The sequence below is a fragment of the Sebastes fasciatus genome, chromosome 10 (assembly GCF_043250625.1).
Source record: "Sebastes fasciatus isolate fSebFas1 chromosome 10, fSebFas1.pri, whole genome shotgun sequence".
NCBI lineage: Eukaryota > Metazoa > Chordata > Actinopteri > Perciformes > Sebastidae > Sebastes > Sebastes fasciatus.
In genome coordinates, this window is record NC_133804.1 from 8,707,566 (window position 1) to 8,731,680 (window position 24,115).

General features: G+C 38.6%; 2 protein-coding genes and 1 long non-coding RNA gene across 3 annotated transcripts; 1 reads left to right on the top strand and 2 right to left on the bottom strand.

Annotated features, from left to right (window-relative positions):
- Nucleotides 1-4,098: 4,098 nt before the first annotated feature.
- On the bottom strand, nucleotides 4,099-10,736 carry fnta (farnesyltransferase, CAAX box, subunit alpha). The gene is made up of 9 exons (XM_074647946.1): nucleotides 10,551-10,736; nucleotides 10,130-10,215; nucleotides 8,660-8,774; nucleotides 8,159-8,263; nucleotides 7,182-7,308; nucleotides 6,789-6,937; nucleotides 6,435-6,497; nucleotides 6,001-6,193; nucleotides 4,099-4,927 (listed from the first exon to the last, which is right to left on the bottom strand). Exons 1-9 carry the CDS (start codon nucleotides 10,676-10,678, stop codon nucleotides 4,808-4,810), a joined length of 1,086 nt encoding a protein of 361 aa, XP_074504047.1. The 5' UTR covers nucleotides 10,679-10,736; the 3' UTR covers nucleotides 4,099-4,807.
- A 1,374-nt stretch (nucleotides 10,737-12,110) lies between these two features.
- On the bottom strand, nucleotides 12,111-23,783 carry aup1 (AUP1 lipid droplet regulating VLDL assembly factor). The gene is made up of 12 exons (XM_074647941.1): nucleotides 23,471-23,783; nucleotides 21,438-21,575; nucleotides 20,697-20,847; nucleotides 19,546-19,733; nucleotides 17,743-17,815; nucleotides 17,063-17,136; nucleotides 16,594-16,660; nucleotides 15,001-15,103; nucleotides 14,758-14,895; nucleotides 14,441-14,580; nucleotides 13,142-13,230; nucleotides 12,111-12,485 (listed from the first exon to the last, which is right to left on the bottom strand). Exons 1-12 carry the CDS (start codon nucleotides 23,509-23,511, stop codon nucleotides 12,440-12,442), a joined length of 1,248 nt encoding a protein of 415 aa, XP_074504042.1. The 5' UTR covers nucleotides 23,512-23,783; the 3' UTR covers nucleotides 12,111-12,439.
- Nucleotides 19,292-19,684, top strand: LOC141775038 (uncharacterized). The gene is made up of 2 exons (XR_012595539.1): nucleotides 19,292-19,420; nucleotides 19,511-19,684. It is a non-coding gene; the product is annotated as an uncharacterized LOC141775038 (long non-coding RNA).
- Nucleotides 23,784-24,115: the final 332 nt, after the last annotated feature.

The following is a 24,115-nucleotide window of genomic DNA, read 5'->3' on the forward strand; positions in this document are numbered from 1 at the left end:
TGACGTTTTTACGTTACCTGAAGGCCACCGTAGTTCTCCGACACGCAAAACAGTGGTACTGCCAGCCGCCGTCTGACTTCCATTGCTCCTAAATCAGCGTTATTATGGTAAGAATGACTTCTGAGCGAGGTGAACAGCATTACCACAGTTTTGCACTCTGCGGCTCACGTTACCGCAGTCTTAGAAAGGGAGGAGTGAGCAGAGGGGTACTCAATTGGTTGCAATCTGCAACCACAACTCTAGATGCTGCTAAATCCTACACAGTGTACCTTTAAGAACAATATAGAATGTTATCAGACTTATCCTTTAAGCACACATGGTTTGCGGTTTCTTTAAGTATTTCATTGTGCTTCTGTTTAATTTAGTGTTCAAACAAACAGGGCCAAAAGCTAAACTCTGTTTTCCCAACTCAGTATTCAATTATACCTTTAATTTAATGGTATGGGGTATTTGTTGTATTAAAGGGAGGCTAAGAAGAGAGGTCATTTTGAATGCATGCTTTCTAGTGTGGCTTGAGTCACCTTAGCCTCTGTATGCATTTGAAGAGTGTGGCAAAACTATTTTAAAGGTACAGTGTGTACGATCTGGCGGTATCTAGCAGTGAGGTGAGGAGATTGCAACCAACTAAAATGTGAATGGCTCTCTCTAGAGCCAATTGGAGCAGAGTCAGTGTGTAGAGTGTGTGGAAGTGAGTGGTAAAGCAAGAGAGAGAGAACGGCGGCAACTGGAGCGAGTAACGTTATCGACTCCGGCCCAAGCAGGAAAAGTTAACAGTGTTTGGATTGTCCGATTTGGGTTACTGTAGAAACATGGCGGTGCAACATGGTGGACTCTGTAAAGAGGACCCAGTCACTATGTAGATACAGTATACGGCTCATTCTAAGCTAACGAAAAACACAATGATTCTTATTTTCAGGTGATTATACAGTAAAGAAAACATACTTATTAATATTACATTGCATTTCTGCCAATAGATCCCCTTAAATGTTACACACTTGTTCTTTAAATCTTTTCCATTTAAATTCTTTGTAAATAAAATCTTAATTTTTCATATAGTCTTTGGTTTACTCTGGGTATTTCTTTGTTACAATAAAAACCCTTTTAGTCTTACATAGGACATTATTTTTTTAGACGTTTAAATTGCCAGAGACGATGATTAGGGCGTTGAATTCTCTCATGTCTTCGCCAAATGTGCAGGTTCCTTTCATCTGAGATGCTACTGTCTTTCTGTATTGAATTACATCACAAATACAGCATTTATGCAAATATATTCCCCCTCAAAAATCTTCTGGTTCTGGTATCAATGCTCTTGTGTCTCAGTGTTACAAACAAAACATGTGGCTGAGTCTATGATAAACGGAGAGGCTGCAGAGTCCCACACAGGATTAGCTGCCTTTTCCACCATTTAGAAGAAACAGATGTCTCAGAACCGAGCTGGATCTGGTCCAGGACTCTACGCCGATACACTGGTCTCCTGTTAAATCCGCCTTGTCTGTGCATGCATCTTAAAATGGTGAACTGCTGTTGTGGACATCACATATGCACACCAGAGCAGAAGACAGATTATTGGCTGCGGTCTGTCTTCTTCACCTGTGTTTAATAACTTCCATTGCCTGCAGATTGCGAGGGAACCTGGGTGGTTTGTTTGGACCTGTGCTGGGTTTAATTAGGATTTTAATTACACACTGTCTGGGACCCTTTTTGTTTTTCGGTCTGGGTTTACCCACCAGGGAGCCCCGTCCTCCAAACATTGCTTGAAGTGATGCAGCAGGTACCTGATCTGTTTTGTTTAATAAGTTGAAAGTGTGGCTGACATTCATATTCACTTGACAGCCTGGATTGGGTGTCGTGTGGCCTGATTTGTTATTTCAGGTCCTCTTGAACAAAGTAGCTGCTCCACACTCATTTACATACACACGACTACTACATTTTAGGGGAGAAATATTTTAGTGTGAGACAGGATATTTGACTAAACTAACCCCATCATTTGCCCTTTTCTGCAATTTGCTTTTTGCCTTCTTTCATCTATGTAACATTGCAAAAATTTGGCACATCCTATCTCAAAACGCTGCAGAAAAATTAGTCCATGCATTTGTTTCTTCTAGACTAGATTACTGCAACTTCCTATTATCAGACTGCTCCAATAAGTCTCTTAAGGCTCTCAAGTTAATCCAGAACTAGAAAAATAGATCATATTACTCCTGTATTAGCATCTCTGCAATTTAAAATCATCCTCCTCACCTACAAAGCCCTAAACAGTCCGGCACCATCATATCTTAAAGAGCTCATAGTACCCCACTAGAGCACTGCGCTCCCAGAATGCAGCAGGGTTACTTGAGGTTCCTAGAGTCTCCAAAACTAGAATGGGAGCCAGAGCCTTCAGCTATCAAGCTCCTCTTCTGTAGAACCAGCTCCCAGTTTCAGTCCAGGAGGCAGACACCCTCTCCACATTTAAGAGTAGGCATAAGACTTTCCTCTTTGATAACGCCTATAGTTAGGGCTGGCTCAGGCTGTCTTTGACCAGCCCCTAGTTATGCTACTATAGACCTAGACTGCTGGGGGACTTCCTATGACACACTGAGCTCCTCTCTCCTTCTCTCTCTCTCCCTCTGTATGCATTCATGTCTCATTCATGCATGTTAATGATTTGATTTCTTCCCCAGAGTCTTTGTGCTTTCTCGTCTCATAGGTATCCATGGATCGTGGTTACACCTGGATCGTGGTTGCGCCGGCTACGGCGTCTGCTGCCTGCTTGACACCCACTGCTACCATCATTATTATCAGCCTTTTTATTATTAGTAGTAATCATATTTCTATTATTATTGAATGAATGAATGAATGAATAATTTATATCTGTGTCCGGTCATTTACATAACCCTTCCATCATGGGATTATTCAGACACATTAACCAGCAACAAAAAAAAAAAACATTTCAGCATGTTAGCCCACCGTCATCTAACAGCACAATATACCAGCAGCATCCAAACATAAAATTAAACATCATCCAGACATAATCGCAAACGTGAACCTCCCACAAATAATGCTTCAGGATATATCCCACAATGGAAATACGACAAATAAACAGTCAGATATGCAAACACAGCTCCCTAAGCACAAGACACATACACAAATCCAATCATTATAAAATAGATATTCAATTAAGGCTCCAGTCTCCATACTTATCTAATCTAAAATAGGAACATGAACTTTTTAAAATAATATTTGTCATAAATCATGATATAAAGGACAAAATCAAACAAAAATCAACCTCATTTAGTTCACAATATTGGCACAGTCTTTTGTCTTCAGTTACACCTCTGTGTCTTCCTGTTTCAATATGTAGTGGTAATATACCACATCTTAACTGTGCACATAGTGACCTCTGACTTTTAGGCAAATTATATTTAATATATCGTTCACATTTGTAATCTCTCTTAAAAAAACAGTAAGTTCTCAATTTTGGCTTTTGCCAGATTTCCTCTGCCCATGATTGTATGCATTTAGTCTGGACTCCTCTACCTCCACAGTTGCTTTTTGAAAGTAGCGTTCTTCAAATCCACATTCTCCTAGTAAATCAAATATTTCCAATGCCCATGAGATAACTTCTGTTGATTTGACGCTATATAAAAATAAATTGAATTGAATTAATATCTGTGTGTCATATGCTCAGTCATGTCATAGCTGCTGATGACGTGTTCTTTCCAATCAGTGTCCTCCACACTGAGGAGGAAAAGCAGAGAAAAGCAAGCAGTCCTACTCTAATATCAAGTATTTAGAGAAGCTGTAATTACACACTGCTGGCTGGCAACCCGACTGCTTGGTTAGAAACTGGAGGGATGGATTGTGTTGTAGTGTCAGCAGAAGTAGAAACAGCTGCATCTAGTGGAGTAAATCCATTTCCTAGCTCCAAGGGAGTCCAGGACATGAGGCTCAATGCATGTGCTGTATGCGCACACTGGTATTTCAGTTTTCTCCTGGCAGCACAGCTCAGAGGAGCAAACAGAACTAACTCTGCAAGAAAGTGGCTCATTTAGAGCAGCTGATATGGATTTAGAAGGGGCACGCTGTGATGTTGTGTGACTCATTGATCCGAAAGCATTTCATCTCTCATCTGCTTTATTATCACTGATACATAGTTTTACAAACCACTCTCAGTATTACTACAATTGACTTTTCTCTTCAAGATGCTTTCTGCTGTCCTCCATTTAACACAATTACATGTATTCTCTGACAGACACCACTAAACAACCAAGAAATGGTGGTTTTACATACACACTATGCTCCATTTAAAGTCTTACCAATGAGCGTCCATTCAAAAATATCCCTGTTATTTGGAAAACTTTAGTTACCACAAAACCAACTTATAAATTAAATTTAAAAAAAGCAACAAAACTGAATAATGAACATGACAGAAAGCTCCTGCTAGTATAGATTTTTCTCTCTAAACATATTCAGATTCAAACCTAGTGAGAACAGCCTCTTTAAAAAATCTAAAGGTGATGATAAACTGACTAAATGGCAGCTTAATAGAGTAGTTATTAAGTCCTAGTTCTTTTAGGTGAAAAAAAAGCGACAATTGACGTAATCCTGTTTGATTTCACCTCAATCCCTTCCCCTAAGCGATCTCATGTTAGTGGCTATTGTAAGAAACTACCTCAGCAACATACATTATAGCATTTTACAGTAATATCAAACTGCATGGGTTGGTTCTGATGACAGTATTGGTGAAGCAGGATAGGAGTGGAAAAGGTGCGAGCCTCCTGGTGGTCTAGCTCATCTCCTGCTGCCCGGACGCTGGGACTGATGGTTAAGGATCGTCTGCCAGAGGCTCATCACTGCTTCCGTGTTTGTTCTTTAAAGAACGTCCCAAAAACAGCCAGTACTCCTTACGGATGGTGTCCTTCTCCTGAGCCAGAAGCTGACAAATCTTCAAGGGGGGAGAACAAACACAAAAAAAGATCAGAAAAAACCCCAATAATGGTGCAATTTTCTGTTCATTTCCAAAACAAAATAATCCTGATCACTCAGATTTATTGGCATGCAACAAATTTCTTTAAGCAGCAGTAGGCAAAATATTTTTGGCATCATTGGGCAAAAAGTCCATAATAACTTTTCAGCATATTGTTACTCAAGTGTTCTGAGAGAAAACTAGACTTCTGCACCTCCTCATGACTCTATTTTCAGGCTTTAAAAAAAAAATCGAGACTTTGGCCAATCACAGGTCATTTCACAGAGAGAGCGTTCCTATTGGCTGTTCATTCAACAGAGGCAGCTGTCAATCACTCGCAAACTCCGATCAAATGGTCAAACTAGGCAGCGCTGATCAAATATGAATCAATATTCTGTTACTGTAATGTCTATTTCTCTCCTCAAATGTTTTCAGAAACATCTTGTAGTGTACTGTTTAGCTGTAAAATGACAAAGTTTGCTCCGGCTGGTGGGCGGTGCTTGGTATTCCTCAACTGATCTCAACATGGCGGCCGAGTCACAAACTTTCTCATTTCACAGCTAAACAGTACACTACAAGATGTTTCTTAAAACATTTTATGCAAGAAATAAACATTACAGTAACAGAATATAGATTCATATTTGATCAGCGCTGCCTAGTTTGACCAGAGTTTGCAAATGGTTGACAGCTGCCTCCGTTGAATGAACAGCCAATAGGAACGCTCTCTCTCTGAAATGACCTGTGAGTTCGCGAGTGATTGACAGCTGCTCAGAGACGGCAAGGCTCCAGCACGGCTCTGATTGTTTTTTTGCCATTAGGAGCACCGGAGGACACAGAGGCACAGGATTTTTTTCAGATGACCTGTCTCATGGACTATGGTCAGGATATAGTGACCGTTTTATAAACAGTTTTTTTTTTTTTTTTTTTTTTAAATCACAATGCTCCAACCTGCCTCCCCAAGCTTTAACAGCTAATATTAAAAACATGCTAATCACAGTCATAATCACAAAGTTGTAACCATTTCTAAGGTTGTATTTTCCTTCAACACTTACTTCTAGAGCGCTTATTAAAGTTTCCTTTCGTTCCTCTTCCGTCACGTTTTCTTTTTTGTTGCTGGTCTCCAGGGCGTCCTCGTAGCAATCAAACAGAAATGCAAGAAGATAAGATGAACAGTGCGTCTCCTTCAGCTCAAGGATCCTCTCCAGCAGGCCTGGCGGAGACGACAGACCTTGGTCTTGCAGCATCCTTGGGGAAAAAAAAGAAGAAGGGATACTGTCATTGAGCTTTTCCATTTTTAATAACTGAGTCTCCACTTGGTATTTCTCCTGTAGCATGTCATATATTGCGAATGTCTGAATGAGGATGGCACACTGAAATATATCTTTATCTGTCTCTTTCAGTCAGACTGAACCAGTCCGGATGAACAAATACAAGGAAATACAAATATTTTTGCACCTTGCAGATTTCCTGATATGTGATATCTTACCCTTTCAAATAGTTCCATGCACTTTCATTGTGGGGAGCTTTCTTGATCTGGATCAGACAATACCTTAGACAAAGAGAGGGAAATCAGTCAGATGCATGCAACACAAAACTTCTGAAGCACGAAACTTTTTTGCTTTTAAAAATAAACTTTTGTTAGTCATAAGAAATCTATATATTTGTAAGTAAATACATGAAATTATGCTCAACACTTTAGAAAGCATTCCTTTTAAACACTGAGTTTAAATGTGAGCTATTTATGGTTGGAAGTCCAGAAATTGCTATCACTTTTCAGCCAACTTGAAAGGTTCAATTAACTGTGTCCAACTCGTCCAGATTTTTTAGGAAAAGTACTCACTGAATCTCTCTCTCCACTATGGCTGGATCAGAGAAGCCTGTGGTGTGAGAAATTACAAAATGCCTCTGGTTCCATGCAGAGTTATTCCTCACATCTTCTTCCAGAAGGCACTCCACAAACTCCAGCTCATTGTCCCACAGTTTGTACTCCTGCAGATTGAATGAGACAAATGTTGGCAACGTGCTTGTAAACATAATCATGTAGTGCCTTTAGTGGTGGCCCTGCGATCCACGAGACAAATGCTGACCACAGAGGGACTCGAACAACGCATCGACAAACAACCAAATGAATAAGTCGAGGATTCATTCTGGCAGAGTGGCTCGCTGTGGGCAGAAAACTGGATCTCAGCCCTCATTTGTTAAGCCAAACTCTGCTAAGAGCTCCAACACCTACCTGGATGACCCACTGTCTGTGCTGCCAGGCGTGGTAGTTCTTTGCATCTTGGCTGAGAATGTCCGCAATGAACTCTAGTTCCTCTGAGGGGTCTTTCAACCACTCGACCACCATACGTCTGTGATGCCTGGAAGAGGAGATTAGAAAACCAGTCTTTATTTCTATTTTCTATGTTTTCATTAAACTGAATCATTTTAGAAATACCTTGCTTCACCTATCTTTCTCCATTGTCTACAAATCTTGTCTTTTTGAGAAAAACTCTTATTTTCCAACCCATTGTTATTTGGTAAAAAAAAAAAAAAAAGCTTACTTAAAACATGTACATATATCAATGACTCTGATCATGAATATTTTCTTAAAGGAACAGTGTGTAACTTTTCGGGGAATTTATTAGCAGAAATTGAATATAATATCCATAACTATGTTTTCATTAGTGTATAAGCACCTGAAACTAAGAATTGTTGTGTTTTCGTTAGCTTAGAATGAGTCCTTCATATCTACATAGGGAGCGGGTCCTCTTCACCGAGTCCGCCATGTTGCTCCACTGTGTTTCAACAGTAACCCAGAACGGACAAACCAAACACTGGCTCTAGAGAGAGCCTTTCATGTTTTTGCGTTACCTGAAGGACATCGTAGTTCTCCGACACGCTTGTGAAACTGTGGTAACGCGAGCCGCAGAGTGCAATATCGTGGTACCGCCAGCCACCGTCTGACTTCCGTTGCTCCTAAAGTGGTGTTGTTATTGTAAGGATGACCTCTGAGGGAGGCGAAAGGCGTTACCACGGTTTTGCACTCGGCAGCTCGCGTTACCGCAGTCTTGGAAAGGGAGGAGTGAGCAGAGGGGTACTCAGTTGGTTGCAATCGCCAATCACACCACTAGATGCCAAATCCTACACACTGTACCTTTAAGTATTGTCACATCATTTAACAACTGCTACATAAAAAATGTGACCTGATAAGAATTTGCCAGCACTCACCAGACTTGATAGTTTTTGGGTTGCTCCTCGATGATGGCAGTAATGTACCTCATCTCCTCCCTCAGGTCCTTCGATAGGGCTTGCAGCAGTACTCGTCTGTAGTGCCTGCACATACCCAAACCCAACAACTGTCATAAACAGATGTACTGGTCCTACTACATTTTCATTCAGACGGTAAAATACATGTAAAATGAATTGGCTAAGCGACAATTTGAGAGTGTGTGTTCATTAAGGGACAGCTCTATCCAAACACAACTTGAGATCTAAAAATATAAAATGTCACACTGTTTGACTGAGGAGGAGCAGCTTTTATGATCCACAGCCCAGCATCAGTGGGAGTACTCCCTCCAAAGTGAGGCTTTTTCTCCTTCTATCTATAAACCATGATGGCCACGAAACAGAAAATTATCTCTCCTGTTTTTGTTCCCCATGATGTGAAAATGAGACAGTACTAAATAGTTAACATTACTTTTTCATATTCCAAACATGCAGCATGCTCACCAAACTGTGTAATTGGCAGCATTCAGCTCAATGGCCTCTGCTGTCAAGGAGAAGGCCCGATCACTTCTTTCATCATTCTTCAGGAGTGCTCGGAAATAGTCGTACACATCTGAGACTGTGGGAAGAAATATATGTACACTAGTTATAAACATCAACAAAGTTATTACTCTGTGGAACTATGGTAAAGTTATAGTTATTACAATCATTCATTTATTACAGATGAATCATGTTATAAGCTATGGTTTCTAAAGGCATCTTTAAGTGCTTGCTCGTCACTTTCACATCCTCTATGCTGCTAGAGTTCTTACAAAAAACAAAAGAACTGATCACATCACTCCAGTACTTAAGTCCCTACACTGGCTCCCGGTAAGTCACAGAATTGACTTTAAAACACTACTGCTTGTTTACAAATCACTAAAGGGGGTAGGTCCAAATTACCTCTCAGATATGCTTCAGCAGTACACACCTACTAGACCTCTAAGGTCGCTGGGAATAAAATCTATTAGTAGTACCCAAGGTCAGAAGGAAACATGGTGAGGCTGCTTTTAGCTGCTACGCTGCTCAACTGTGGAACAAACTTCCAGATGAGATCAAAGATGCACCAACAGTGGCCACTTTCAGATCTAGACTCAAGACCAAAAACTGTTCTCAGACGCTTTTCTTAATTGATCAAATGCTGTATTTTACTGTATTTTGATTGTTTTTATTATCCTTTTAATTTTTCTTTTAACTTATACTTTTATATTCTTTTATTCGTTTTTATCTTATGCACTTTGTGCTCTTTTATCTTGCTTTTATATAAATATATATATACTTTTAAAGCACAACTTGATCTGACCCCAGAATACATAATGGATCTCTTAACACCCTATACGCCTGTACGTGGTCTGAGATCATCTGATCAGCTACTGTTCCCAGGTCCAAATTTGTGACGAGAGGCGATCAGGCTTTTGCTGTCAGGGCTCCCAAACTCTGGACTGCACTTCCTGTAGAGATACCATCATCTAACTCTGTATCCACTTTTAAAAAACTTTTGAAAACACATTTTTTTAGGATAGCATTCCTATAAGTAGAAGACTGGGTATAAATATATGTATGTATACATCCGTTTCTGGACGCATGTGTACATTTATGTATATATATATATATATATATATATATATATATATACTGTTTATTTGTTTTATCAACTTGTCCTACCATTTTACCACTTCTATTATTATTGATGTGTTTTGTGATGTTCTGTTTTAGCAGTTACCATATCTTTTACTTTATTTATCTGCTTTTATTGTCTTGTGAAGCACTTTGTAACATCTGTTTTGAGAAGTGCTATATAAATAAATGTATTATTATTATTATATGTAAAGCACTTTGAATTGCCTCTGTGTATGAAATGTGCTATATAAATAAACTTGCCTTGCCTCTATGTGGCTCCCATCTCTCACTAACACATAATCCTAACAATCTTACATTTCTCAGAGTAGGCGATCTTCACTACCGGATTTGGTCCATCATCCTGAGGAACAGGCTCCAGGTCAGCCCACTCCTTTCGGTCTCTGAAACACAGAAACACAGAGACATGGAGGTGGATCTCCTGGCTGCTAACATCAGACTCTGCCTGCTAATGTAGCTAGCACTCCTTACTACTGACTACTACTGTTAAACAAACGCAATTTGCACAACACTACACCACTAAATAACTGTGTAATGTTTGCTGTTGGATCCAATGAGCTGGTAACGTTACTGTGTCAAACATTAACTAGACTAGAAGTTGTCCAACATTAACATTAACTAAGACATGTGGAAGGAGTGGTGACTGTTAGAGCAGCTATCTAGCTAGCCACTACAACAACAACACTTCATTCATGCTTTAATCACAACCAGACATTACCTGTAGAAGATATATCGAGTCGGGTCAAGAAAGTAATCATCCCCGAGCTGGTCCTCAGCCTCTACATCAAACCCCGTGTCTTCTTTCACGTCCACAGACTCGTCTGATATGTCCTCGACTCCTGACATCTCTAAAGCTAACTCTGACTCTGGAGCTTAATGTGTCTGTGGTTAGGGAGGAAGGAAGACAACGTCATATCCGGTGTAGGGAGGAAAAGCTGCCTTTACGGACTGTGGGGAATATGAACTTCTAAGGTTATTTAAACAGAAATGTATCTGTTTGATAATAGTCATTAAAATGTGGTTGAGTCGCAGAGACACAGAGCCAGTCGGTGTACATTAAACAAACGACCCTGACTGACCTTTACAAAAGTCCAGCAATTCGTTGGTTGTACAGAGTTCACAGGAAAGTAGGATAAATGAAGTGTGTATAATACTATAAAAAAAATTTCAACATTCTATACTATTACTTTTTTTTGTTTTTTTCGACATACTATACGATGACTTATTTTTTCAATATACTATGACTTTTATTTTTTCGACATACTATACTATGGCTTTTTTTTATCTTTCGACATACTATACTATGACTATTTTTTTCGACATACTATACTATGACCTTTTTTCAACATACTATACCATGACTTTTTTAATTTTTTCGACATACTATACTATGACTTTTTTTTTTGGAAGAGATTCCAGTGCAGACTATTTTACTCAATACTTGTTGTGGGACCGATGGGCGTCGGTGGCACTAACATACTTACTCTCTGGCTCCCTCTTGTGGCAGGATTTGTTTCTTACATTTGGGAGAAATGAAGCCATGCATTAGAATAAATATAAAGAAATATGACATACTTAGTTACTTAGGCCTTTAAATTCCCTAAGGAACATAGGCCATCGATGAAACCCCTCCATCATCTGCGGTCTTGTGCCCTCCGATCCAGTTGTTGCCATGACAGCCCTTCCCTCTTCATCTCGTTCTGTGGTTCTTCTCCAGGTGGTTCTAGGACGTCCTCTCTTCCTCTTTCCTTGTGGGTTCCATGTAAGAGCCTGCTTTTGGATCTATTTATTTTGTCTTCTGACTGTTTGAACTATCCACTTCCATTTTCTCCTCTTGATTTGAATTTCTATTATTTCCTGGCTACTTCCTTTAGCTGGTTTTGATCCATGATTATTGTTGGGTTGTTCTTGTTGTTGATTCGCATTACCTCTGTTTTTGATGAGTTGATTTTGAGGCCAAGGGAGGCAGCAGTTATCTCTAGTTTGTGTGATTTTCCTTGCATCTGTTGGTGTGTGTGCTAGTAGAGTCAGATCATCAGAAAAATCCAGATCTTCTAGCTGTTCGGTCAGGTTCCACTGTATGCCGATTTGGTTATTGCTGGTTACATGTTTCATAGTCTAGTCTATGCAGAGGAGGAAGAGGAAGGGAGAGAGCAAGCATCCCTGCCGCACCCAAAGAAATATGACAGTAGTCCTTAAATGTAATGTAATAATTTTCTTCTCCAGGCCAAGCTGTGGACATACAAGTCAACGCTTAATCAAAACCATCCGTGACAAATTTCTTAAGGTCAAGCTGAACTTTATTTTCATCGACAACTCTGGACATTATAAAAATAAATAGATGATTCACAGTCAGTGGATCGTAATACAAATTGTTATCAAAATTATGTATCATCCAGAATGAAGAATTAAACACATGCATAATCACCATTCCATCAACGTGTACATGTTCTAAATAGTTGTCTCCGTTATTTGCAATTAACAAAATCTGTTTTGCAACAGAACCTTTTGACAGAATATAAAATCACCATTCAAATTAGACAGCTATGCAAGTTGAATATGCTTCTCTCTGACATGTTTTCAATGATGGCTTGACCCAAAGTGTGTTCAGTGACTGTCTTCTTGATCCAATCCGTGTTTTTCAATGTAGCGTCTAGATGAAGAAAAACAAGTCAAACATTCAGTTTTTACTTTGCTTTGTAAGCGTTGTGTAATCGATCAATAATCTAATGAACACACGCTTGGTATATATGGTTAATGTCAGGTGACCTGCACACTGCTGGTCGACAATGCTTTACAAGACAGTTAAGAGGTTTCATATTGGTCAGTCCACTTTTCTCTCAATGATTTCCTCCTTCACTGCTGTTTCAGAGAAAGGTCTGGATTTCAGAACTAATCTGTAGGGTGTAAATTAGTGAAGACTTTTCCCTGGTGCAGTTTTAACACTACATAGAATCAGTATTGAGCAACAGACACGACCCTAGGAATGAATTCAAAGTAAATCTCAAACCAAATTAATATTGCAAAACTGTTCAGTTCTGCACAACTGAAGGATGTTGTACATAATGAAGCAGCTTTGGCTTATCTCTGAGGTGTCTTATTAACATGAACTGAACAGACTTTCAATGAGTCCTGAAATATTGGATTAAAATAATAGTTGAGACTCTAATGGATGATTTGATCCCACCACGTGTGGCTGACCTTTCTGCCATTTCTGCTGCAATATTAACACAAATATCTGCTCCTCTTGCGAAATAATACAATAATCTCTTGTATGATGTAATGATGCTGACGGCAGGAAAACCTCACCTTCTTGCAAAACTATACATCGCTTCTTTTCTCTCTTGAAGAGACAAATGTCTGTCAACTGGTGATCTCCCAAATGATTTGGCAGCAGGCTGTGGATGAAAAGAAAACTGAATTATCAATTTAGTAAAAAAAAACAAAAAGCTAGATGGATTGCTTTTAAATCTGGCACAAGATAAAAGTAGCTGAACTAAAAAGTCCAATATTTAATTGTTTCTAATGCAACATATAATTCCCCAGTAAAGTTCTAGGAAATATGAACTTCATTTCAGCTTCATTTATATATTGGTTGCTTATTGGTTTTAACATATTTTGAGAACGGAGAAAATGAGGAGTTCAACACATTCCAAAAATCTCTACAAGACAGACTGTCACAGCAACAAACAACATCTGCCTGCTCATATAAATCATCACTATCATATAAAATGAAAAAAAAAAATAAACAGATTAAACAAGAATCGGAGTGGGCAAGTATGCTTGCTTTAAGAAATGTATGTATATATTTATTATTGGATAATAACCCTCACAGGTACTGCATTTAGCATACAAAATATGCTCAAATCATAACATGGCAAACTGCAGCCCAACAGGCAACAACAGTGTGCTGACTTGACTATGACTTGCCCTAAACTGCATGTGATTATCATAAAGTGGGCATGTCTGTAAAGGGGAGACTCGTGGGTACCCATAGAACCCATTTTCTTTTTTTTATTATTATTTTTCGCTTTTTAAGCGTTTTTTTTATTGATAGGACAGTGGATAGAGTCTTGGAAAGGGGGAAAGAGAGATGACATGCGGAAAGGTCCACAGGCCGGATTCGAACCCGGGTCCACCGCTGCCAGGACTGAGCCTTGGCCACACATGGGCGCCCGCTCTACCGACTGAGCTAGCCAGGCGCCCCCATAGAACCCATTTTCATTCACATATCTGGAGGTCAGAGGTCAAGGTACCCCGTTGATAATGGCCATGACAGTTTTTCCTCGCCAAAATTTAGCGCAAGTTTGGAGCGTTATTTGGCCTCCTTTCGACAAGCTAGTATGACATGGTTGGTACCAATGGATTCCTTTGGTTTTCTAGTTTGATATGATGCGTATCTTCACTCTAGCTTTAAAACTGAGCCTGCTATAACCTAAAAATCCCAAATTGCGTTAGAGAAATTTGTGGCGTTAAAACAAATTTGCGTTAACGCATTATCACGTTAACCTCGACAGCCCTAATGTTTACAGATGATTAAAATGGATGCTAAATGATAAATTTCCCCATCAGACAGTTCAGACACAGCAGCATGTTGAATCGTCAAACCTTTATGGTGGGAGAAGAACCAGAGCAATAGGAGCTGTCCATAGAAGACCCAAATGTCGGCGTCCCGGTTGCTTCCATTGGACTTTCCTCCTTGTTCTCCAGCAGATTTGTTATGGTGGTGTCGACACAATTGGTTTTTGCTGTACACAATCAAGAGACAGCTGTAAGTGCATAGCAATTTAAACCATATTCAAGTTTTTGAGGGATGTTTTACAAATTGGAAGAATGAATAGAGCAGAGTGACATAATAATAAATAATGACAGTACATTCGAGCGAGTTGGCAGGGATGTAAACATGCACTGATATTGGGCCCTACCTAAGTCCTTTGCGATGACATTCAGTGGGACATGAGGCAGCACGTCCTTCACCTGTTGGGCCATCTTAGCAATCCTATGATCATCTGTACCCAAACTCTGGACCATGAAACCAAGGCCAATAGATCCAGGTCTGACACCTACGGTAAGGAAAAGCACAGCTGACCATCCCCCCAAAAAAACAACCAGCAGGATCCTTACAGGTAGGGAATCAGGTGTATTGTGTGTTCATGTGATTGACTTACCTGTAGACGTTTGTGGTACAGTGTGCCTTTTCCGTTTGATGTGCTCAGCTTTATCAGCTTTAGTGATCTTGGTGGAGACCAAGCCAAGTTCACCAGCTAATAGCTGAAATTAAAGACAAATAAAACACACCTTTAGCGTACGATTGCAGCACAAAGGCAACAAAGAGGAGGCATTTAGTGAGACAAAATATAGGGGGGGATAAAAATCTAACAATATTGTGCTTTTAGGGAACTAAATATTGTAGTAGTCATTGTAGTTTCCTAATGAGGGGCCTGGGTATGGGTGCTAGGGTCAGAAAACTCAATAAATTGTTATTTGTCTTTACTAGAGATGTCATGAGAACAGATACTTCGGTATTAAGTCGATGCAAAGATTCTGAAAATGTGATGGTATTAATTTTTCTACAGTACAACAGGTGTCCCATCGTCCAGGGAACAATAGAAAATATGTTTGTGACAAAGTAAACTCACTATCGAGGCATCCAGGGAATGCACGCTATTGCACCCTATTTTTCCCCTGATAATGCTACACTGTGAACAACAAACCTGTGTCGAAATCAGCAAGACGAGAGCAAGTTAACATTAATGTTAGCTGCAGGACTGTGTAGCTTACCGGCTGCTAACAGCTAACGTTAACTAACTCTCGTCCTACCGATTTCAACACGGGAGGTGCCATTGATGACATTATGATGCATTCAGGCTCTATTCAGTAAAAATGGCTATTGGGCAAAGGTAATTTATAACGTTATCATGATGCGTTCAACTGTAAGCGAGAAAATTAAATAAATAGTTGTTTGAAGGAGATGTTTTCACAGCAATATAAAATAGATATTAGAGAGGGAATTATGACCTGTTTAACTTCCTAACAAAAAACAGTATGCAAACGGTAATAAAGGAGTGGATGTTGAAGTGCACGGGATTTATTGTTTTATTTTAATTTTCTACCGTGGTATTGAATTGTTAATGAGAATCATGGAATTTCACTTAGGGCTGCATGATCATGGCCAAAATGATTATCCCGATTATTTTGATCAATGTTGAAACGCGATTATCATCACGATTACTCTCTAATATCTATTTTATATTGCTGTGAAAACATCTCCTTCAAACAACTGGATTTATTCAACTTTCTAGCTAAAAACTACATTGTACAAGATTGCGTTACTGACTGTGCCGCTGCCTGCCGACGTAAAACCATCATGTGGCGGCTGCACATGTGTGTGACCGGCAAAAAAACAGATATATGAGACTGTTGAAAACCGGTCGGCTTCGATCGGCTGCTGATTGAGGGTGCATCTCTAGCTTAGTTAGATAGGAAGCACTTGATTTATGCAGCAGAGATTTCTATGAGCAGAGCATCCATTTTAAACGTCAATATTGCAGTTGATCATGTTAATTTTTTGTGGGATTGTGGGAAGCCAAAATTGTAAATGCGATTAATATTTGATTTTTTTTTGTTGATATTTGTGCAGAACCTAATTTCGCTAGTATTGGTATTGACTACTAATTTTCTAATGTCTTGACACCCTTAGTCTTTTCTGTTACAAATCAAACCCTTTATGAAACGACTCAACTGGCAAACACTGGTTTTACCTCCTGGACTTTGTTGGCAAACTCCTGCATGGACTCCCCATCTTGTCTGGATACTGGTGGGAGCCAACTGGGATGAAAATGAAAAAAGAAAAAAGCCACAGGTGAAGTAAAAAAAACAATTATGGCAATAGAAATGTTCAGAATCTATTTAAAAACTGCATTTGGAACTCCGCATTAAACAAGTACTCACAAAAGCAATTTAGTTTTAAAACCATTTGAAACTTGTGCTCATTAATTAACATTACTGGCCAGAGAAGATGAGCTTGGGGTTGGTTGTTGTGCCAAAGCCAAGTGTTTTCATCAGCTTTTGTCTTTTTGTACTCAACTCACATATCCACAAAACTACCTCAGTTTACATGAAAAATAAAACTATTGGGTTATTATTGATCATTCAACGGCAGAGGATCACAATTCCACTTAAAAAAACAAACAATTGATGATAGAAATAATGATACAAATTATTTAGTACCTTACATGATACACTGTACATGGAGCAAAAAATGTCCATAAGAGCTCCGTCAGCCAGCTTGACTCAGGTGTGCTCTGTGGAAAGACAAAATACAATGAACTCAATCATAATGTCATATTACAGTGTAGTGTGACATGCCCTACATTTCACTATGCACAAACACTCAGAGAGAATATGGACAATAATAGCTGTGGCAGGGTGTCCTGGTGACCCAAACTGTCCTGCAGTTATTTAAAAATATCCTCACTGATTGTAAAACTGCAGCCACTGCTGCTCACAGCAACACAAGACACAATTATTCTCAGTACTGAGATGGCTGGATTAGATTTAAGCAGCCCACACTAATCAGCTTGCTGTTACTTCCAGGAAAGTTCACTTATTTTGCACTGATTTTCCACAGCTGGGAATGGTACATAAAATGCAATATTTTCCGCTATTGAACTCCTTCTTTCCTCTGTTTGTTAACATTTTGCATTTCAGTGTCTGGTTACAGGCATGTTCCATGGTTTATATGTCATTACCAACAACATTAAGAAATGTCTTCTTGTACTTGTTGTGCAACACTCAGATATTCTAGATTCAAACAGTGAACGCTGTAAATACACAATAATCATATTTTGGTAAAGCTATACATCTTATTTTTGTAACTTGTTGATGCACTCAAGTTCAAATGACATTACCAAAGCAATCAATGGTCTGGTCACCCGTAAGGCCACAGGTTGAATGGAATCAGTCAGTGAGAAAGGCCAGGAACTGAGGGGGAAAATATATATGTAGCATGTTAGTTGGTGAGTCTGTAAGGTTGAATAAGCAAAATCTGAATTTTTTATTTTTTTTTTTACTTAAGAGAAATAGAATTTCTTAAGACATCAAATTTATTTCATTTGAAAATATTAATAAAGCAACATTGAGGATCATGAGGCCAGTAAACTGGTGGTGTGTTTTGTACATGGCACAACGGAGTTTTGGTCTGATTTAGAGATTTTAGTGTGCAGTGAAAAACTAATATAAACTGAATTTCAGAACTCTGCAAACAAAAGCATTGCAATATTCGGTGAAACTTTATAATAAACATCATTTATAAATGGTAAGTTGATAGTTAATTAAACTTAGTTAATAGTTATTTTACTGTTAACAAACAGTGAAATGATAATTGATCATGTTTAATGATTATTAGTAATGCTATGATTTCTGTCATTTTATCTGTAGTTTGTATAATATGAAATCATTAGTTTATAAATTGTATATTGTATCATAGCTGATAGGAGATGATAACAATTACATTCTGATTACATTATTAAACTATTAACAGTTTATTGCTGTACACATTATAACATTGTATATACTATATTAAGTATGTGTAAGTGATTATCATTAACAGGATTTGTAACCTTTTAAGAAATCATTTGTAAAACATCTATAAACATTACATAGATAGATGGACCAGAAGCCAATCTATCTAAATAATGTTTATAAATGCTTTACAAAGTATTTATTAACCATTTAACAATATATTATAATCATCAGTTGCAACTTTATAATAGCCGTCCAAATAATGTTTATAGATGGTTTACAAACCAATTAGTTATTAACCATTAACAAAGTGTAACAATGATCTGGTCCATCTATGTAAAGTTTAAAGATAATTTACAAACAATTTCATTAAGGTTAAAAAAATAATTTCATAATCATTAACAAATACTTATAATATAGTATATAAAATGTTATAATGTGTGCAACAATAATCTGTTGCAACATAAACTATAGCATTACTAATAATTAGTAAACATTAATTATAAGTCTATGGTTTCTTAACAGTAAAATAACTATTAACTATAAATGTACCATTTATAAATGGTAGTTATTTTAAAGTGGTATCCAATGTTCTTGATCCTATTATGAAGTGCTCCTCCCTCTTTGATTAGGTTTCGTTGCATCTCTCTAGGAGACTTCAGCTGAAGATATAGCACACTTGGTTCTGAGTTACTCAAATTAACGATAGAAATGAATCAATTTTGCAGCTGTTTTCACTTCCTTACACTAATTTGCCCGTAGAACTCTAGAGGGAAATTAGTGAGGGGAAACAACCGCCAAAGTAATTAATCTCTATCTCAAAGTGCCATGGAAGAGGAATGATAATTTGTGGCTGGCTTGATTGCATCACTTTCTACAACCACAGTCATGAGTATGAGGCCAAAACACTGTCTCAATGTGCAAATACTGACAGATCCCAAACAGTTACTGCTGGGCTGTAGGACTGCTTTTATTATTGTAGGTAAATATGAATAGAACTATTCAAAAAACAGAAACAAAGAGAGCTAAAGTCGAATTTGCAGGAAAAAGTGTTACATTTTCTCAGTGAGTCATACTTTCTGGTCGAATTGCATCAACTAATTTCCACTTACAAATAATAACTGTTGTCGTTAGTGACGTAAATCAAACACTGAGTAGATTGATGCTGCAACAGAAATGTCAACACTAACCTGAACTTCAGCAGGCCAGCACGGCCGTTTGTGGTGTCCTCTTCAGGAAACAGGAGCAAAGGTGGGGTGCCTTCAGTTGAGCAGTACCTCTGAAGAGTCTCTCCTATTGCTTCCTGTCCAGATGCCGAATGGATTTCCATGAATCCTCTGGCCCAACACACAAAGCCTGTGGAGCCCTCTAACTGGGGCTGACAAGCAGAAAGAGACAGAGCATGGTTACCTAATGGTGCATTCACACTAAGCGAAGCAAACTTTTCGCATGGTGCGATTATAAACAAAGTCCATGCAAAGAGAGAGGCGAAAAGACCCAAATTCGCGCCGTTCGTGTATTCGCAGGAGTTGAAATATTTCAACTTGAGTGAGAAATTTGCGTGACGCTGTGTCACGAAACCCTGTCAGTGTTGAGAATCTCTTCCTGTCAGCACTGACGTCCTGATGTTGTTGAATCAGAAATGGAGGAAAAAAATATTGCAGCCGTCTGTGGGCACCCAAAGCTATGATAGTACATCATATTTGTACAGAGACCGGACGAAACTCTGTGTATAAATGTATGTGTACAAACCACAGACTGTCTATGGTATAAACAGCAACGTCGCTGCCGTATTTATGCCTAGATGAAGTCATGTTGAGTGTTGATGGAGCAGGTACAATGTTAGCATAGCCTAGCACTGATCAATCTGAAAATTTGCTTTGCTCTTAGTGTGAATGCAAAATAACACTGCATTTAACAGTAAAATACCATCATTTTATTCTGTTTCATGTCCCAGTGCACACAATGTCTCCTCTGCAAATGTGCATGTGTCACCTACAGCCGTTGAAATTTACATACAGAATACGATGTACTCATCCTTGTACATTCACAGTGCTTCAAATGTTACACTGACAAGTAGGTGATCTAAAAAAGTTTGTAGGTGCAGCAGTTATGAACACAAATAGAAGCACAGGTTCACTGCAGAAATTAGCATAGTCATTTCATAGGGTTAATCTATGACTATCAAGAGCGTAACAATATACTGTATATAGCTTTGAATTCAACACCGCCGTTTTCAGCGTATGCTGACTGGTACAGGAAACATGTAGTATTCTTACGAATGAGAGATGGCTAAAATGTTTTAAACATACTGTATAACACATGAAAGTAAAACACTCACAGTGTGGCAGGGGGTCAGGAGGTTGATTATGTTGTGGTCGAACTCGGTCACGTGGTTGCATATGTACAGCTTGGTGTTTCTGTCTCTGGAGCGAGGGTTTTTCTGTCTCACATGCATCCCCAGGACTGAGCACATGACTCTGACAATAAATCTAAGAGAACAAAGAAATACAGGTGGCTGTAATCGGGAGGCCGCAACTTTTTAACATGCAGTGAGACATTCTCAATAACACACACAGTTTCTCACTGCTCTTCCTGCAACATCCAGGTCATTGTGTGTTATTTAATTATATGTTGTGGTTCTTCAATCTCAGTCATTACCTTTAATTAAACATGGAAACAAGTTACTGACAGCCAGGTCTCATTTACAAGAGGTTACTGTGGAACAGACACATACCATTTAAAGTATATTGAGCAGCCACTAGCCTTAATGGTGTTTTATGGGTGGGGTGGCTGTGTTTAATGTAGTCATTACTCATTATAGCTGTAAGTGGCAGCCATGCTGCAATTATTTTTAATGAATTACACAGTATGCATTATATAGCATGTGTTAGCATTAACTGTCACCGTTTTCCTTATACTTCTACTACCTCATGTATCATTAATACACACTTTTATATTAATTAGAATAAGATTATTATTAATGACCCACACATGATTGCTACAACAGCTACTACTGCCACAACTACAACTGTTATTACTGATGAGAGTAAAACGTGTGCATAGAAAAATGTATACTTGCCTTCTAACAAAACTCTCTGGAAGTGCACAGCTGACCAAGAACACGTGGACACCGATAAAAATCCGTATTAACATCAAACAGATGCCAACTGGAAAGTAAATCAGCAACAGCAGGAGAACCACTGCATCTTTGGGAAACCTGTACAAAGAAAAGACTCAGTTAGTAAACAACATGTTTAAATGCAGTGGATGAAATTTGAAAAGGGTGAAGTCTAATTGCAGGTGTGATCTTTACAGAACACATAAATCACACTGACCGTGACTTAAAGCAATGAACAAACTTTAAAAGGAAGCTAAACAAAAGAGTGTGGACTTATTTCAATACTTAATGTACTTGTACTGAACCAACAAATAATTCCACACCAAGGTGAACTGCCAAATATCACACATTAACAGAAACTCCACATTCTGCCACTATGTATTGAATATAACACCGTTAGACATTGAGGCAATCCTCACTCTGTTAATATGAACTAGGCATAAAGAAACTGCAGGGCAGTAAAAATATGTAAATCTGTCCCACATCTGCTGGTAAACTACCATAACTAACTACTAGAGTTTAACACTAAATTGTGAATTTGAGCATTTCTCTCGAGTTTACAGTGACGAATCTTGTGCACTTTTATCTCATATTGTAAACAGACCTCACTGGCCTTACATTTTATTTTTATACAGGCTATTTTTCAAGGTGACCGCTCACAATAAGGACTAAAATCTTGCCAATGTATCACACACCTTCCTTAAAAAAAACTGAAATACTGCACATGCAGAGGGCACCAACATTGTCCCTCTGAGCATTGTTACATTATTAGAAATAGATGTTGGAAACCAGGGAAATATTGTGACCTTTGAAAGAGGGGAGGACCTGATTGGACCACAAAGGACATAATTTCAATACTAATAATATAATTGGAATGCTGCCAGCATCACCTATCTATCTCCTTCACTGTTGCATTAAGTTTCAGTTTCACATTAACCCACAGTCCAAATTTTCATTTCCCCATAAGTTATTACACGTGTCTCTAATTGATAGTCTTGGTGGTTGGGTGCTGGAGAACATCTGGGATGCCCAATAATATTAAAAAGGCCTAAAATCATACCCTCATAATCTGTCCTCCTGCACCTACAGGCCTCATGTCCCACCTGCATTCATGTGAAAGATGGGCCATGTATTGTTGGAGTAGGCCTAACGTTATATGGTCGAAGCACAACTTTTACTTTTCAAATCTAAAGGGGATGTTAATGGCAATGGTGTTCACTCCACATACATATAAATACAGATGTTATCTACTAGCCTACTGTGTGAGCTTTAAGGACGTTTTCAGAAAACTTCCCTCTCAGCTAATCAGGATAAAGTAGTTCATTTCACCATGTCAAGATCAACAACCATGTGAGGTTAAGATAGCTAGTATGAGAAATATAAAATCTAAGGAGCATTCAATCTTGAATGCTCCTTAGATTTTATATTTCTCCTGGACTTTTATCCTTTTACCATCACAGATCATTTTATCCTTTATAAGACTGATCCTTCTGTTGTTCTTGTTCAGTCTGTTTATTTATTAGTTAGTCTTATTTACATCATTAATCGTTTTGGGTCCTGTTATATATATATATATATATATATATATATATATATATATATATATATATATATTGTTGTTGTTTTATCTGTTTTTTTAATGTACAAGCTGCTCCAAACCAATTGCCCCTAGAGGGATTAATACATTTGTTTGAATTGAATTGATAGTTGACACATTTAACGCTACAGCTGATGTGTATACTGATATTATCATTGCACAAAGTGTAATAACAACCGACAGCAGTACAATGCTGACGTTAATGTCGCTGGCACACAGCTAGGTTAGCAGCTAGCTGCATGTCTGTGAAAGGTTATGAAAGGAAGCAGACAGTAGTTAGCTAACAAACGTCACTGATAACATGAACTGTGTTTATTCAACACACAGGTTAAGTTAGTGCAACTCTGGGCTGATTATGTGAAGGTTACCAGCAGCTTGAATTAGCTAGATTACTCACCGACGAAAGTCAAACATGTCTTCAATCCCTCGGTTCTCCATGTTCAGACCTTTGCTCACAGGCTAATGCTAATGCTAATGCTAATGCTACAACCTGGTACCTACAGATAAATGAGTCATAACGTTCACGACAGCTATGTTGTCGCACCGGGGGGGTGAAGTTAACGCTATTGTTGCCCTGATTAGCCAGCGAGGTGTGAGTTAAATGTGGTCCAGCAGCCTATTTGTTCAAGTGTTAAGTGTTAGCTCAGAGCTGTGTGTCCCCGCGGTGCTAGCAGCGCTAGCTCTGCTGCCAGGCCTGCAGCAGCCGCAACAACACTTCCGGACACAATCCTCCACAATAAAAGTCCGTAAAACGAACCTGACCTAAAAGTTTAGCTTAATTTGGCATATAAATGCAATTAATATTCATCATAAAACCTGTAGGTTATTATCATGCTTTCATGTAAGCTGTAGCTGTGAAAGAAAAACATCTACACAGACAGACCCTCAGAGTCAGGGCTTTTACTTTCAAAATTAAAGTCCCTTATAATAAAAAACAACATGGAACAGTGATGGTATTCTGCCGCCTTCTAGTGGCTATATTTCATTATTGTTGGTTATTGGCTGAAATTACAATGGTGTGAGGCCCACAGTTGCAATATTA